Source organism: Solanum dulcamara, chromosome 11 (assembly GCF_947179165.1).
Source record: "Solanum dulcamara chromosome 11, daSolDulc1.2, whole genome shotgun sequence".
Lineage (NCBI taxonomy): Eukaryota > Viridiplantae > Streptophyta > Magnoliopsida > Solanales > Solanaceae > Solanum > Solanum dulcamara.
The window spans coordinates 43248538-43266148 of record NC_077247.1 but is presented as its reverse complement, the minus strand read 5'-3'; the positions used below and the strand labels follow the sequence as shown (position 1 = coordinate 43266148).

General features: G+C 34.8%; 1 protein-coding gene across 1 annotated transcript; it reads left to right on the top strand.

The window, feature by feature from the left end:
* The first annotated feature begins 3149 nt into the window (after positions 1 to 3149).
* On the top strand, positions 3150 to 12872 carry LOC129872295 (CBBY-like protein). The gene is made up of 11 exons (XM_055947229.1): positions 3150 to 3442; positions 4040 to 4089; positions 4309 to 4372; positions 4586 to 4634; positions 4735 to 4803; positions 7172 to 7233; positions 9660 to 9740; positions 10497 to 10651; positions 10788 to 10872; positions 11937 to 12080; positions 12616 to 12872. Exons 1-11 carry the CDS (start codon positions 3207 to 3209, stop codon positions 12716 to 12718), a joined length of 1098 nt encoding a protein of 365 aa, XP_055803204.1. The 5' UTR covers positions 3150 to 3206; the 3' UTR covers positions 12719 to 12872.
* The last annotated feature ends 4739 nt before the right edge of the window (positions 12873 to 17611 follow it).

The following is a 17611-nucleotide window of genomic DNA, read 5'->3' as shown; positions in this document are numbered from 1 at the left end:
TCTATATAATAAATTAAAAATAGAAAAAATTACCTAGATACATCTTATTTTACCATAATCTCTAAAATTTCCTACAATTTAAAAAAAATTCAAAACTCCCCCTTGGATATATCACTTCCTTCTCATTAATACATCCATATCCCCCCTCACGGATACATCCCTCCCCTATATACCCGGATGTCTCTATTCCCTCTCTAATACATCTCTCCCCTCTTGGATACATCTCTCCCCTATTTATCCAAAAGTCAAGTGATGTATCCTAAATTCATAAAATTTAAGAGATTTTTGTAATTTGAAAAAGGATAGGAAAATAATGTTATTAATTCTTAGTACTGTGATAATTATGTAAATTACACAAAAAAAATATATTTAAAAACAATAAATATTTTATAAAAGAAACTCAAAAAGATAATTATCTCTTTTATAATCATAAAGAAGACCTCTTTTTCTGGATCAGTCTCGTTCTAATTGGGCTTGAAAGAATTGGACTCTTGTTGTTGGTATATAGGGCCCACGTAGTCTAACAGCGCGAGCAGCCCAAGATTCATAGCTAAAAGGCCTGGATTATTACATACTCGAGAGGAAGTTTATGACAACAGCCAAATACAAAACGAACTTGGTCGTGGGGAGATTTAATTTTGTAACCCTTTATAAATGTGTATTTTAGTTTTATATGATAAATAGTTATTAAAATAAAAATGGAAAAACTATATAATAGAGAAAAAATTAATATATATTTAATTTAAATAACTATAGTTTATTTTTTTAATATTATATGGATACAATTAAATATTAAATAACAAAGTTAATTATACATAAATAATTATTTATTTATTTATATACTAATTATATAATTATTATATTCAAGACAATTAATGCACTCCTAATTGTCCATAAATCTATCTTTTTTCTTCTCTCTTTAAATTAGTGTATAACCCAAAAATTAGTACATTCTACATCTTTCATGGATGATTATTTTTCTTCTTCTTTTCTTTCATAGATGATTCTTTCAAAAAAAAAATAAAAAAAATTCAAACTTAATGACGTTGCGCTTCCTCTCTCTTTCTCCAATAAAGTGTCATTATCATTGGCTCGAGATGGTGTACGAAACTTTATATCTGCCATGAGAGAAAACTTTAAAGCTTAAGTTCAAATTACGAATTTATGAAATTGTTATTAAAATTAACGGGTGATATTTTGAAAGATTAAATATATTACGAGGAGTTCATATCTCGAATTTGAGGGATTTTCTATGCGATTTTGAAGACTTTTCAAGGAATCAAATGCACATATATATGCATTCTATTCATGCATCAATGTACTTATTTGTGCGAGGTATTCATGTATTTTAGTGTATTTATTTTACTATTATTGTATCAAATGTATTGGTTGTATCTGATATTGATTACACGTTTGTATCATTGTATCAAAATGTATATATTCCTTGTTATTCATTCTGTATCAAGGTATTGTGTATATCGCAACTTGTTATACATTTGTATCAATGTATTCAGGTCTATTAGTTCCTGGTTTTACATTTATATCATGTATTTTAGTGTATTATTGTTCACTATTATATATTTGTATCATTGTATTTGAGTATTTCTATAGTGTATTCACCAACAAAGTATATTTATATCAATGTTGTACCAATGTATTAAAACTTTAAAAAGTCTAACAACAAAATAATTATATATCAATGTCGTACACGTAATAGTTGGTGATGCAGCAAAATCAATGAAGAAGAAAATATTTTGTAGTGCAATTTCTTTATTTATTATGAAAAAAATATTGTGAGATTTCATAGTTTCATTGATTATGAAAGGTTGAGATATTATGTTAAGTTTCTTTATTAAAAAGATATTGCCGCACAATTTATGCACTGCTAATGGGAAGTTGAGAGTTTTAAGGACGTAAATATAGGGTTGTCCGTTACACTAACAAATTTATCTTATTTAGTGTGTTATAATTATAGTTGTATTAATGTATAATTTTTTTAAAAAAATAGAATTTATACACACATACAACGAATTATAGATAAAAACTGTAGTTATTTTCAGTAAATAACTATAACTATTCAAATTCAATAACTCTCTATTATAGCTATTTATATAAAAAAAATAAAATCACATACATATTTGTTTTCCCTATTTATTGTTCTCAAATAGTAATTACGACCTCAAAGTCAAATCGTTTTACCACTTGATGCGATAGAATTATAACATATAAAAAACTATTATAAGACTAACGCAAATACAATATAATTAAGTGAGCAAATTAAATCAAACCAAATCTAGGCTAATTTTATTTATTAGTATAATACAATATCTTGATACATGGCTCGAGTCTTAACAATTTATTATTATTTTTATTTCTTATCTTAATTTGACTAGATACAAAATTTTAAGAAATAAAGAAGATTTTTTATATTTGTAATCTTAAACTAAAGAGGTGTATAATGTATTAAAAGGCCTCCAAACTTAATAATTTTAAATATGTCATATAAGATTTTAAATTTAAATATACAAAAAATAAAAAAATATTCTTTTTTAGAAAAACCACACAAAATAGATCGAATTGTGAAACTATTTATTCAAATTGGACCTAACCCAAACTATTTACCCCTGTGGACCCATAACCCAAAATTATTTACTGTCTTACCCCGCTCTCTCTTTCTTATTTCGCGCATGATGTCCGCACGACATCATTATCACTGCTATGAATTAATCTTTTGTGATAATCTTTCGATATATTGATACTATATCGATATCATATAGGCCTAGACTTAATTCTCTTTGATAGTCCATCAATATCATATAAGATTGAACTCATTTTTTAAGAAATAAAAATTAAACAATTAATTTTTTTTATTAAAGTCACAATCTTATTTATTAAATAAAACTCTGAATTAGTAGAAAAAATTTTCTTTATGATATTCCGTCGGTATATTAATACCATATCGGTATGAATTGAACTTAATCTTCTGTGATACTCTATTGATATATTGATAACCTATTGATATCACATAGGAATATATATGTCATTTTAAAATAAAATAGGATATGAAGATAATAAAGTATTTGAAATACTTTTTCTTTTTAAGTATAAGTGTTCTTTTCCCTTTTTTTTCTCTCTCAATTTTCTCGACAGTAAGAAAGGAAAAATCTATTTGAACTGTTGGGTCGATTTTATTAGGAAAAAAAACAATGGCTATGGAAGCAGCTTCATCATGTCTCGTTTTCGACACTTTGCGTTTCTGCACCAAATATTCCAACTTTCCAAGAAAACACCTTCAATTCCCCTCTTTCTTCGCCAAAAACTTCAATTCTAGCATTGGGAAATTGTACAGTCATGGGTTGTTTGTGAATTCGTCAAGTTCATTCTCCAACAGTACCCAAGAAACCCCATCTCAACAGCTCGCTCTTCTTCTCGAAGTTGAAGGGTACAAATTTTTTGTCACACTGATAATCATGAGCTTTTAGTGTTCTGTCGTTTTTTTGCGGATTGCATCGTGTCTATTCATTTTGGTGCTATGTAATGTCCCCTGAATTTCTTGTTCCCTCAAATTGAACACATTTTCTTGTAAATTGAAGCAATCACTTTCATATTGTCAGTCTGTCGTGTGGAGTTGTGTAATTTAATCGTGAAAAGATTGATACTTTGACATTTGGAAGAGTGAAATGCGAGAAGAAAAAGTGAGTGTATGGAAAAGGTGAACTGGGTAGTTGAGTTTCCCAGCATAATTCAGTATTTGAATTAGATAAATTAGCTGAAATTAAACATATGCTTAAACCCCTCTCCTTTCACTCTCCTCCTTTCCCAAAGGGGAAATAGAAAGAACTCAAACTAATATTAAATTGAGATTATGTTAACCTGGAGGATTTTGTATATTATCTAATTTTATGTTCAAGTATGTTAACCTGGAGGTTTTTGTATATGATCTAATTTTATGTTCAAGCTTATTATCTTTGTATTATATTTCCTGCTTTACATTTTCCACTGGTATTTACTTCTTTTTTTACAACTTTTATTTGTTTAGGGTTTTAATGGATGTGGACCGATTGGGCAACCGCCAAGCATTCAATGCAGGTGAGATTTGCTTTTTTACTTTTATCAAGTAAATTTTATGCTTTAAGGGATTTTGTTTTCCTTTCTGAAATGATCTCTTTTTCGAGATGATTACCTAAATCATTCTTAACGACTGAATGCACCAATATGGTGCACAAGCTAATGTATAACAAAAACAAACAAAAGAAAACAAGTCTACCTGGGATAATCTAAATGTCTTTTTTCTTCTACTAATGTCAGCATTCCGGAAGCTTGGATTGGACTGTGCAAATTGGAGCCAACCTGTTTATCAGGATCTTGTAAAGTATGATGTTCATGAGGTCTTGTGATTTAGTTGAGGCATGCATATGATATCTGAATCAGAGAGTATTACATAGTTGGTTTTATTTCTCTTTAATAAATTCTATATTTTTCCTGATTTCATAACTTCCCTAGTTTCAATTTTTACCTCAGTTAACAGCATCTTATATTGTCTTTCTGACTAATTACATAAACATATAATACTTGCTTTCCTTAGGAAGAGCATGGGTGATGAAGAAAGGATGTTGGTCTTGTTTTTTAACAGAGTAAGTTCACATGGAAAAGTTCATAGATATATGTCTTGTATTCATTCTAAAAAGTCTTTTAAGTACCCTTCCAATTTGAATAAGCTTGTTTTTTATTCAGATTGGTTGGCCCACATCCCTGCCCACGAGCGAGAAGGAGACATTTATGAAAAGTGTTTTGCGAGAGAAGGTATGTATTCAAAAGTAAAGCTTAATAGGTTGAAATATGATGGTAAAAGTTCTTGCACTCTGATAGGTATATTTTAAATATCAGTAGAACAACCTTCTATAGCTGCTAATATGTTATCTGCGGAACATAGTCCTGCCCCCACGTCTCTAGTTGTTAATGGCTAACATAGAGCTTCAAATTGATGTAAGAACTCAAAATAACATTCCTGATAAGGTAATCTCATAGAGCTGTTGACATGCTTAGCTCTCCTCCATCGACTAAAATCGAATTGCAATTCTGTCTTCAAGTACATGTTTGGACTGTTATATCCAATATCATAGTTCTTGTTTCCTGCACCTTTCTTTTGTTTTTGTTTGCACTGGTTTAATAGTTGAGCTTTTACTAAAGTCAGTTTGCTATTATGTTTTCTCGTACTTGTACTCACTCTTATATGCAGTGTGATAATTGTTGTTTTCCTGTTCCTTTTTATACTCCGTCCATCCCAAAAAGATTGTCTTAGTTACTATTTGGACACAGACAAAATATTTTCTTTGACCATAATTTTTTCAAATACTTTCTAAATATTTTGAACTAGCCAACTCGCTCGCGCTTCACGCGATCTTAAATAATAACAAAGTATATAAGAAATATTTGTTCTTTATTTAATTTTGGTTGGCCTACATGCTTCAATAATAATATTATCCACGATGATATAATTATATTCACAAATATTATTTATTATATGCTCCCTTTCTTTAAGTGTAGACTTTTCACTTTCTCAAAAATTTCATCGGGCAAAGTATGAAGGCCCATGGCAAATATTTTTTATCTGTGAAAATGAAATTGAATTTTTAATTAGTAAATTGCTTTAATGAGCATTAACTATTGACATTAGGTACGTTCTTTTACCATTTTCCATAATTTGATACATCCTATCGGACAATAAACTTTTGAAAACAAAAGAACGATAAAAGAAATATTATATTGCTTTTAAGATATTGTAATTTAAAAATCAACACATCAAACAATTGTTATTTCGTTAGCAGTAAAAGTTTTATGATACTGTATTGATTTCAAGTGTAATAAATGTTTAAAAATTCAGCAAGTTTTACATGCTTATCTAACTTTCCGTACTTTCTTAAAAGATCATTATTTGTTTCACTTGCTATCCCAATATCTCCCAAAAGCACAAAAAATCCAACTTTTTTTTAAAAAAATTCTACAGAGTTAGAAAGCAAATCATAAATTTTGCTAATTTCGTAAAAACATTTTCAAAAGAAAATGGAAGTAGATGTAAGCACCATAATTGGTCTGAGACCATTTTGCTGGGAACAGAAGAAGAGTTGTCGACTGTATTCGATCGACGAAGCACACTCAGTAAGAATCCTCCATTCTGCTCTGGCAGAAGGTGTATAAATTTTGACAGAGTCAAAGAATTCAACGGGAGTTATAAATTTGTAAATTTGTTGATTTCGGAGGCTAATGACTTCAATCATGTTGGATTCGATGGAACAGGCGGGAGGTCGCCACCAGGATGAGGAGGCCAACCATTGCTGTCTGTGGCAATAACCCTCCGGCAGATCTAGGATTCCTATAGAGAGAGAGAGAGAGAGAGAGAGGAGGAGAGCAATGATCATATATATAGTCCAATCACAAAAATACAATCAAAAACAAAGATATAGAGTTGAATTTTGGGAATACTTACAGGAGTGAAAGGCAGATAGAGATGAATGGATAGTTGAAGATGACGATGCTACTATGAGAAAAACATTAGAAGCTGCCTCGAATCTAAAGCAGATAGAGATGAATGGATAGTCCATTTTTTTGTTCTAGCAATGATAGTCATGCATCTGAATCGTTGCTTTTCAGTTGTTTTTAAGGAAATCTTAAGAGAAAGAAGAGGAAGAGATGGAGGGGAATAAGTCAGTAACTTTTCAATTTTAAGCTATTTTTAATTAGATGTCATTATGTTTTTGAATTCCTTTCCGAAGCGCTGCTTTTGATTTGAAAAAATATGGATTATGGCCAAATAATTGAAAATTTTTAAAAAATTGTATACCAGTCTTTAGAGAGCGCCACATCACCGAATTGAGGTTCTCCTTTATATATATATAAGATTGCTAACTATTGTGACTTATAGTTTTTTATGCAGTTTCTAAATATGTTAATTTTATTCAAAAAAATTGAAGATTTTATGTCCGAATTCACACCAAACATTAGTTAGCTTGACCCTCATATTTTGAATCAAGACAATTTTTTTGGGACGGAGGGAGTACTTTATTTGGGCTTGTTTTGGAATGGTTTCATATTCTTTTTCTAACTAAAGATAACATTGCTTACATGATCTTGGGTGAAGTTTTAATCTGAATAATGGGTTCATTGCTTGCAGAGAATTGCATTGGATGAACTTGTCATGTCAAAAACCTTACCTTTAAGACCTGGTGTTGAAGAGTAAGTACTTTTACTTGGTTCAAGTCATTTGTTCATGTGTTACATGTATTTAGTTTTCTCCACAAATGATCATCTATTTCATGATGAAGTAATATCCTTGTCTGAACTTCAATGATTTTTGAGCCATGCGGATGATTTCTCCTTTAACCTTGCATCAGAGTGAGGTCTCATATGGTTACTCCATTCTTTTATTTGGGTAATGCTGTAATGCTGAGCACTGAGTGTAAAAAGAGGAGAAAGATTTTCTTTCACAAGGTTGAAGCTCTGAATCATGTTTCCATAGATTATCTTTCACAAGGTTGAAGCTCTGAATCATGTTTCCATTGTTTGTTTAAAGATTTATGTGTTGATTTTACTTTTTAGTATTATATGCTGCTGTCAGGTTTTAGGGTTTTTTTAATTAATAATTGAGGCTATTCAGATTTTTCTCCTATTATTTCAGCAAATCTTAGAGTGAGCCCATTCAAAAGCCTAGGTTATTCAATGTTTTCCAATTTGAGTTGGTATCAGACTAATCTTGAGATCCAAGTCTTAGTCCTCATTGTTTGGTGATAGTCTGTATCAGAGTGGAGTTAAATATGCAATAGGTTCATGAAGTAGTTGAAGCAATAGGTTCCTTTGGGGTTAATCCTTGTTTGCTTTACCATATGGGTTATGACCTCTCTTGTCCCTTCCTATAGAAATTCGGGGACAAACTCAACCAGAGGAAATCTACAACTTTTCTGTATGTATAGAAGTAATGGTTCCTTGTCAGTTTCATTGAGCTATATCTTTCCACACCCAGAAGTTCTGAGACCCGATTGTAGTTCAGATATTGTGACTTTTGCCATGTAACAATCTTCGGATCCTCGACACTTTTGAGTGTTTAGGTTGTGTTCTAAGCTAATGGTTTACAATAACAACTACTTCAATCCCAAACTAGTTGGGATCGGCTGTATGAATCCTCACTGACCATGCTACTCCACTTAAATTCATATCATGATAATATTAAGCAAAATAAAAAAAATAATTACTTGAAGTTCCTTATATTTTCTAGTGGCATATAAATCCAACTTCTAAAAAGCATAGAATGTAGAGTAAAAGTGCTAACATGGCGAAACATATCCTCAACTAATAAGTATTAGGTATATAGATAATTTTCTCTCGTTGTGTCTAATCTTTCGCCAAGTCTACATGGATTCCAAGATATTGTAGATCCTTCAAGCAACTTTCGTATAAGTGATTTTAGCTCTACCTCGGTCCCTTAACACCTTCACCTACCATGATCTCACATATGTGCACTTATGCATCTGCCGGTCGGCACTGGACATGATCATACCATCTCAAGCGACCTTCTCTTATTTTATCCTCGATATTTGCTACATGAACCTTCTCGCGGATGCCATCATTTTCTTTTATATAAGATAGGTTAAAATTGATTGAAAAGGTACCAAGAATGTAATGAACTCAAATCTAATGTAGCAACAACCAACTTCTCAACTATATTAGTAAGTCTAAAGTTCAATTACAACTCCAGAAAGTAAATGCAACAACTCAAATGGTAAAAGCACCAGACAAACATACAGAAATATCGAAAGTAAGATTAGGGATTGATAGCGGAAGAAGGGAGATGATAAGCTCAGACTAAGAGTGGAGATAAGAGGAATTAGACTCTTCACTCAACAATTTACAGCAGCCTATTTTTCCTGGAATGTGCTATTTATCAACTTGGATCCCACACATAACCGCTTAATGTGGTATTGGGCTGTTTTGCTATAACTGGTCTCCGCCCATGCATACCAGTGGTACAGAAAAGTACAAGCTAAGAGATCTGGGATAGCTGTTACACCAAAAATTTGAATTCTGCAGACATCACCTACTACATAGGGTGAATCCCTTATCTGAAGCATATCTTGAGTGAGGCAAGCATTCCTAGCTGCTACCCGGCCAAAACAAGCCACTTTTGGAGGAGCTTTATTCTTCCACAACATCTTCCCAGGCCAGCTTACCTCCCATGATTCAGCCCGTCTCTACGATCATTTCTAATCTTATAGAGTCTTGTACGACCGCATATCCATCTAGCATTTGCATCTCTACGACACTCATCTTGTGGATGTATTGGATTTTAGCGGCCCAACATTCACTCCCAAGTTCCACATAACATTGCTAAGCTCAATGGTTTTTAGAATCTAAATTTTTATGTGTTGAGCAATTTATCACGTCACTGATCTTTAGATTTAGTTCTAACAATTTCAACAATAATTCTCATAATTTCCTAAGAAGTTTACAGGTTAGAATATTTAGCATGTCAGGCTAACTCTTCAGCATCTCGATAACCGGTGTACAGTTGGTTTGATTCCTTGGTCTTTGTATTTATTAATTCAGTTGGTTGATTTTCCTTAGTTTTGTCATATTTCTCTTAATAAATTCTAGTATGAAATTTGCAGATTTATTGATGAAGCATGTGAAGAAGGTGTCCCAGTAGTGATGCTGACAGCCTACTGTAAAAGTGGGGAGAAACAAGTCAGGTTTACTGCTAATTTCAACTCTTTGCATTTCAAATATGAATTTGTAAGATTTTTTTTTTCTCGAACAGTAAGTTCTTTTATATAGCTTTAGGGTGAGGTAGGGTTGAATGAAACTGAATAAGTTGGTCTAACATCTAAAGACTGAAATTGCTGATGCCGAACACTTGAAACTGTTGAATTTGGGAATCTTTCAGTGTTAAATTGCCGTTTGTTAAAGCACCGAAGGGTGTGTCATAGTGGTTGACGAAGTGGGTGAAAACGATGAGAGACAAAACACACTAGGTGATTTTTCCATCTGCCTATGCCTTGGTGGACAAAGTTACCTTGTACTACCTATTCTGTGGGGGGTAGTAGGCAGCCAGTAGAATTGTCAATGTGTGTGCAAAATGGCCCGAACATCATTTTTATTAAAAAAACAATCTGTTTCTTGGATCTAGATTATATACTAGGCGGCTTTTTTATGGTCTTTGTTGCTAGAACGTCGTCATATAAACTAAATGATTCTGCAGGTTAATTCATAGAAGGAAATAATTAAAATCTCTAAAGTAAGTAGCAACATTAGTTATTCAAAGGACTGTTAGTTGTCGTGTGCAGTGATTCCCATTTTATCCAACTTTAATGATACTTCTCACTTGCCTGGCAAAAAACTCGTTTGGGTTTCCATCCGTATGAAATTGGGTTTGGATGTGAAAGAGTTCTGACTGCATACTTTCTGCCAATCAATGGAAAAGTAACCAGTTCTTTGATTCACTACAGATCTATCATTGAGAAGCTTGGAAATGATAAAATGGAAAAGATAAAAATAATTGGAATTGAGGAGGTAAAACGAAGTTCCTATGGACAACTTGTATTTGGCGAAGGGGTGGCATTTGACCTAGGTGAGAAACTGGCTAAAGAAGCAAGAAAAGCAGGTAAATTGCCTCAGACAATCTGGTTCAATTTCGTTGCACAATCTGCTAAAATTTCATGGCACAAGCTGGTTGCCTCTCTTTGTACCATATTAAAACATAAGAAACTGCACACCTCCTCTATATTATTTTCACCCAGTTTCCGCTGAGGAGCAAAGAATTGCTAAGGAGGTTGCTTCCATACTAAAGTTGACTGTCAACATTGATACTACTTCAAGTGAAGGGTTAGTTCTATCATTCTCTTCGTTGTTGTATTTTTAATTTATTTTGTTGTTGTTTTGATGGTTTATCTTCAGTTTTACACCACAACATTATATTGCCTGGATGAAGATGCTTGATTAAGCTTGTCAAAATCAATAATCAACTACACTTCAATCCCGACATGGTTGGGTATCTTATCAACAATTAACTAGAATTGAGATGCTTGATGGAGGGTGCTAATATGTTGTTTACCACATTCTTTGAAGCTGGAGATCTCATGTATCTAGTGGTACTTTGAGATATGCTCAAGGGAAAAAGGAATTTATTTGCTGTGAATTAATTCTGGTCCAATGAGATTTTCCAAAAAAAAAAAAGAGGAAGACGAACTCTGGTCCATAAAGAAATTACTTCTCCATTTCTGGTGGATCATACTAAACACATCAGCTTCTTATTGATCTCATTTGTGCTATTTCAGACCATGTTACATGCACAAAGGTATAAAATATTGGCTGAAGGTTTTTATCTGGTAGAAGTAAGATCAATTTTGTGCAAGTTTTTACAGTGTATTTTGAAGGATCCATGCAAATCCTTCACTCATTACTCTTATTTGGCATGGTCATGTTTGAATGAATTCCTTGATTCTTGAAATCACATTGATCAAACTAGTAAGTGACTAGTCTATTTGTTACAGAGATCTTTGAATCTTAGGAACAACTGCCAAATCAATATCAGTGGTGCTACACGGAATTGGGTGCAAATACTAGATATTATTATGGATTAATATAGAGACCTTGAATGTTCAGTGTATTTTGAAGAATATGTTGTGAAATAGCCATATACCAATATATTACAGGCTGGACAGCAGTATGTCAAAGGTGCAATAAGAGTCCATGTGACGTACTGGATCATATAGCTCACTTTTGGAGCTTTGATTTGTAGTTGAAGACAAAATATTCAGAAGCATTTGGGGATTATCTGAAATTTATGTATTTGTATTGAGTGCATAGTGCAATTTGGCACACAGTAGGTCTGTTGTTCAACTATTTAAATGTGGTCAAGTCTTATACTTTAGTTTCTTCCAATATAGATTGCAGAATGTTTTGGCTGCACTGAGGGCTGGGGCAGAATATGCCAATGTACCTGTGCACAATTGTGTGCTTGTTTCCGGAAGTCTATCTGGGGTTGCTGGAGCAGAGCAAATTGGCATGCCTTGCGTTGTGGTCCGGAGCAGGTTGATTTTTCAAAATCACGTTTAAATACCAAAATCTTGAATGCAATAGAAATACTTTTTATCTTTAACAGTAGGCATATATCAATCAATTAGCTATACCCTATCGAAGGGGAGCCTTGGAGTAACTGGTAAAGTTGCTGCCATATGACCAGGAGGTCACGGGTTCAAGCCTTGGAAACAGCCTCTGGCAGAAATGCAAGGTAAGACTGCATACAATAGACCCTTGTGGTTGGGTCCTTCTCCGGACCCTGCTCATAGCGAGAGTTTTAGTGCACCGGACTGCCCTTTTTAGCTATTCCCTATCTATCCCACATTAGCTGGGATGGGTTGTATAAATCTTATGTTATATGTGGGTGAAAATATATCACTTGATTCCACGGTAAGACTAGTACCACATCCATCCTGCTAAATTAGTGTTTGACTAATTTATTTTCTGTTAATTTGTTTTATACATACGATGTTGAATATGTTATTAGTATAAACATTGCTGGATATCTTTTTTAAATAATAATATTCTTTTTTTTATGTGTGAAAGTTCGACGGCCAGAGCTGAGTTTCCTGGAGCTAAAGCAATAATGGATGGATTTGGTGGTGCAGATCTGACAATTTCTAGGCTGCGACAAATACAGGGGTCCTGATATTTGATTCAAAAGCGAAATCCTGTAAAAAATTCAAACTTATAAGCGAGTGTAATTGCGATTCTGTAAAATTATTGTTCTGTGAAATATGCAGCATAAGTTAAAATGCAGTACCATCTAACGGTCATTGACCATTTGTGGATTTACTTCTCAATTTTGGCCTTCATTTCACCTCTTTATAAAAAATTTGTACATTCTGCTGCCTCTTTTTTTCTTTTTGTTTATGGGTTTTCCGCTTGGTGTTCAGTACCTTGTGGCTTAACTAATCTGGTGTAATGACCTTGAGGGTGATTTTCGAAAATTTGTACAAAACACGCGTGAACAGTAACACGCGTGAACAGTAACTTTTTGGGCAGAAAATGCCCCTTTCTTCCCATTTCAATATTTTTCATCATTTGTTTGAGTTCTTGAACTCCTTGAGGTGATTTGAGAAGAGATTTTTGAGGCAAAGTGTTGGGTAAGTGATTTTTGACCTAAAACCTTCCTTTTTCATTAAGTTTTTGACGATTTTAACTCTTAAATTTTAGTTTCAAACCCCAAAAATCTTTGTTTCTTCCCTAATCCGAATTTAAGGAAAATTGTGATTTCCAACTCGTTTTGAGCTCTATTTTTATGGGTTTTTCAACCATGAGTTCCTTATTACCAATAGAATGGGATTGTTCAATAAATTTCCAGATTTGACCCTTTTCGAAAATAGTTAATTTTTGGACCATTTTACCCCCGGTTCCGAAACCTATCAATATGGGTGTCATTGGACTCCTTGTGACGTGTATGTTTCATTGTTGATAGTGGGTTGTCATTCCGGGCGCTGAATTCGAGAGTTGCTTGTCCGGTGGAGGTATTCGAGTGCGGCTTCGGCAATTGAGGTAGGTTTGGCTATCTTTCTTTGAGATTGAGATGGGGTAATTAGTCATTCATATGTTATAGACTTTGGGATGGGGTTGTAGTATGAGTTGAGAATGTTATATATATTGTGATGTCCGTGTGGAGGCTTATTTATTAATGTGTTGCCGTGACGGGGTTTATTTGTATTACATAGCCCGTGTGGGGGCCTTATTTGTTATCTTATTTGCTTTGAGAGCATGTGAATTATGATTTGCCTAAGAGAGAGGCTTGAGTATATTATTTGACTTGTGATGCTGCCTGAGAGATTGAGTTGGGGGTTTTAAGCATACTTGAGTATTGAAATATTGTTGAGAAAAGGGTGAATATTTAAATGAAAGTGTGTTCTCCCCGTTACTATTTATTGAGGGTGAATAGCATGTGTAGGTTAAGTTTTGAGAACTTTGAACCTTATACCACATGTGAGTTGATTATTACTTCCATGCATATGTGTTTTGATGCATTCATCCTCATTCATCATATCATGAAACATGGGAAGTTGAGAAATATGGAAATTCTTTTTGAGAAAGAAAATGAAACACCTTTAAACCTTTGTATCTTGAGTCCCTGACCGAGGCAGTTTTCCGGCAGGGTAGTGGATGCATTGTGATCCCAACCTTTGTATCTTGAGTCCCTGACCGAGGCAGTTTTCCGGCAGGGTAGTGGATACATTTTGATCCCAACCTTTGTATCTTGAGTCCCTGACCGAGGCAGTTTTCCGGCAGGGTAGTGGATGCATTGTGATCCTAACCTTTGTATCTTGAGTCCCTGACCGAGGCAGTTTTCCGGCAGGGTAGTGGATGCATTGTGATCCCTTGACCACGAGGAGGTGGCAAGGATAATGAGATATTGTGATTGAGGTATATGGTCTGCGAGACCCCCATGGGTCCTGCTTGGTAGCACAGCTCGGCAGGTGTATACGACAGGCTGTGCGATAGTCTTGATTCCACCGTACCACCACATCATTGCATCATCATATTGCATTGCATTGCATTGATATCTGTGCTGCTTGAATTATCTGATTAATTGTGATTATGAGCTGTTATTATGGGTTTACTTTACTCGCGCCAATATATATATAAACTGGCAGCACCGATGCCGAAGTGGGACTTTTCTGTATGCAGGTGGAAGCGTTCCTTAGTTTATTTCATAGGTTTGATTAATTCCTTATACTCAGTCAGCTAAAACCTACTGAGTACATGTGAATTGTACTCACCCCTACTTCTGTGTCCCTTTTTGATGCAGATACTAGTCGGGGTACCCCACGTGGCAGTTAATATTCTAGCGGATTGTGTATTCTCAGATTAGTGGTGAGGTCCTAGAATTCGGATCGTCACTAGTCTATCTTTATTTTTCAGTCTTTTGTATCATTCAGAGACTTATGTTGTATCTTCAGATTCGAACCTTGTATTAGATGCTCTTTATACTTATGACACCAGGTTTTGGGATAATTTCTTTATTTTTTTTTTCTTTTTATTTAAATCGTGGCATCACTTTCCCCTTTGGGAGTCTTGTATGAGTTTTATTTTTAGGGTTACACATCAGATTGGGTTTTGAGATGTGTGCCATCATGACCTCAGTTTTTGGGTCGTGACAATTGGTATCAGAGCACTAGGTTCACCGGTCTTATAAGTTAAAGAGCAGGGTGTCTAGTAGAGTCTTGCGGATCGGTACGTAGACGTCCGTACTTATCTTCGAGAGGCTACAAGATACTTAATAGGAGAATTTCTTTCTTTTTACTCCCTTCGTGCGATTTATTCATATCAAGTGTTATTTACCTCTGATCTAATCCTTCCGCATTAAAAGTAACTGTCGGGTTCGAAATATCGGCTCTTGCTTAAGGATGATTTAGTGATGCCTATTCGAGCCTGATTATGAGTATGAAGATGTGGAGCAACAAAAAAAAGTATGGAAGATGGTCGGTTAGACTTTGATAGTTAGATTTCAAATTTTAGATATCTAATTAGCCCACTTTGGATTCCTTTGAGATCTGTGGTTCCACCTATGTCTTCTAGCGTTGCTATGTTTACTTAGGAGCAAAAGAGATTTGGAGAGATTCGTCAGGGTATTGTCTCCCAAGTTTGAGGTTATCACTGTTGAGAAGGCTTATATCTTTTTGACCAAGTGTCAGGACAGGTTGTTCAAAATTGGGTATCTTGAAGGCACATGGAATGTCTTATTTCTTTTTATAATTGCGGGAATGGCTAAGAAGTGATAGAGGTCTGTTCTTGCTCATAGACCTGTCGGTCCTCTTATGATGAGTTGGGAGTAGTTTACTTAGGTTGTTTTGTGATGGTGAGTTTGAATAAGGGGCAAATATGTGATTCTTCTTCTATTTAGCCAGGGTCACAAGTTGTCTGCAATACACCAGTTTTAGTTGTTTGAGGTGTTTTATGGAGTACTCGAGGTGGTGGTTGTAGTAGTTCACAAGCTAAGGGTGACCATTAATTATGCTATGCTATACTAGGTAAATTTGAGGCAGAGGTCTCTGATGTGGTTATTACATGTATTGTTCTGGTTTGCCATCATTTTACGTCAGTATTATTTGACCCAGGGTCTACCTATTCTTATGTGTAGATTTATTTCGATGTGGGTATTGATTATGTGAGTGAGTCCCTTATTGTGCCTATTACTATTTCTACCCCAATAGGTGAATCTTTAGTAGTGGATCGGGTATACAAGGGATGTTTGGTGATATTTTCGGGTAGAGAGACCCGTGCAGACTTGATTTTACTAGACATGCTTGATTTTGATGTGATATTGGGTATGGACTGGTTATCTCCTTATCATGCTATATTAGATTGTTATGCAAAGACCGTGACCTTAGCTTATCCCGATTTACCTAGCTTAGTATGGAAGGGTAATCCGAGTTCGTATCCTAAGGGGGTGATATCTTATATTCGTGCTCGTCGCTTGATGGATAAGGGTTGTTTGTCTTATTTGGCTCATGTACGTGATCTCACCACGGAGTCATCTCATATAGAGACTACGAGGATGGTGAGAGAGTTTATGGATGTATTTCCTACAGAATTGCCGGGAGTTCCTCCTGACCGTGATATCGATTTTGTGATTGATTTGGAGCATGACACTAAACCCATCTCTATTTCTTCTTATCGGATGGCTCCGGCAGAATTGAAAGAGTTGAAAGAACAATTGGAAGATTTGTTGAATAAAGGGTTTATTAGACCTAGTGTATCACCATGGGGTGCACCGGTTTTATTTGTGAAGAAGAAAGATGGTACTATGAGGATGTGTATTGACTATCGACAGTTGAACAAAGTCACTATCAAGAACAAGTATCCTCTCCCTCACATTGATGATTTATTTGACCAGCTTCAAGGTGCATCGGTTTTCTCAAAGATTGATTTGAGGTCGGGTTACCATCAGTTGAGAGTTCGGGAATCTGATATCCCGAAGACTGCATTCAGGACTCGTTATGGGCATTATGAGTTTGTGGTTATGTCCTTCGGATTGACTAATGCCCCGATTGCTTTTATGGAGTTGATGAATCGGGTATTTCGACCTTATTTGGACTCGTTTGTGATCGTGTTTATTGATGACATCTTGGTTTATTCCAAGAATGAGGCGGATCATGTTAGGCACCTGAGGACAGTCCTTCAGAGATTGAGAGAGGAGAAGTTGTATGCAAAATTCTCCAAATGTGAGTTTTGGCTTGAGTGCGTGACATTCTTGGGTCATATAGTGACCAAGGATGGTATTATGGTTGATCCAGCCAAAGTTGCAGCGGTTCGTGATTGGGTTAAGCCTACTTCGGTTACCGAGATTCGGAGTTTTATTGGGTTGGCAGGCTACTATCGTCGGTTTGTTCAAGGATTCTCTTCTATTGCAGCCCCCATTGACTAGGCTAACTCAAAAGACCGTGGCATTTCAGTGGACTGATGAGTGTGAGGCGAGCTTTCAAAAGCTCAAGGAATTATTGACTTCAGCACCTATTCTAGCCTTACCCGAGGAGGGCGTGGCATTTATTGTGTTTTGTGATGCTTCGGGAGT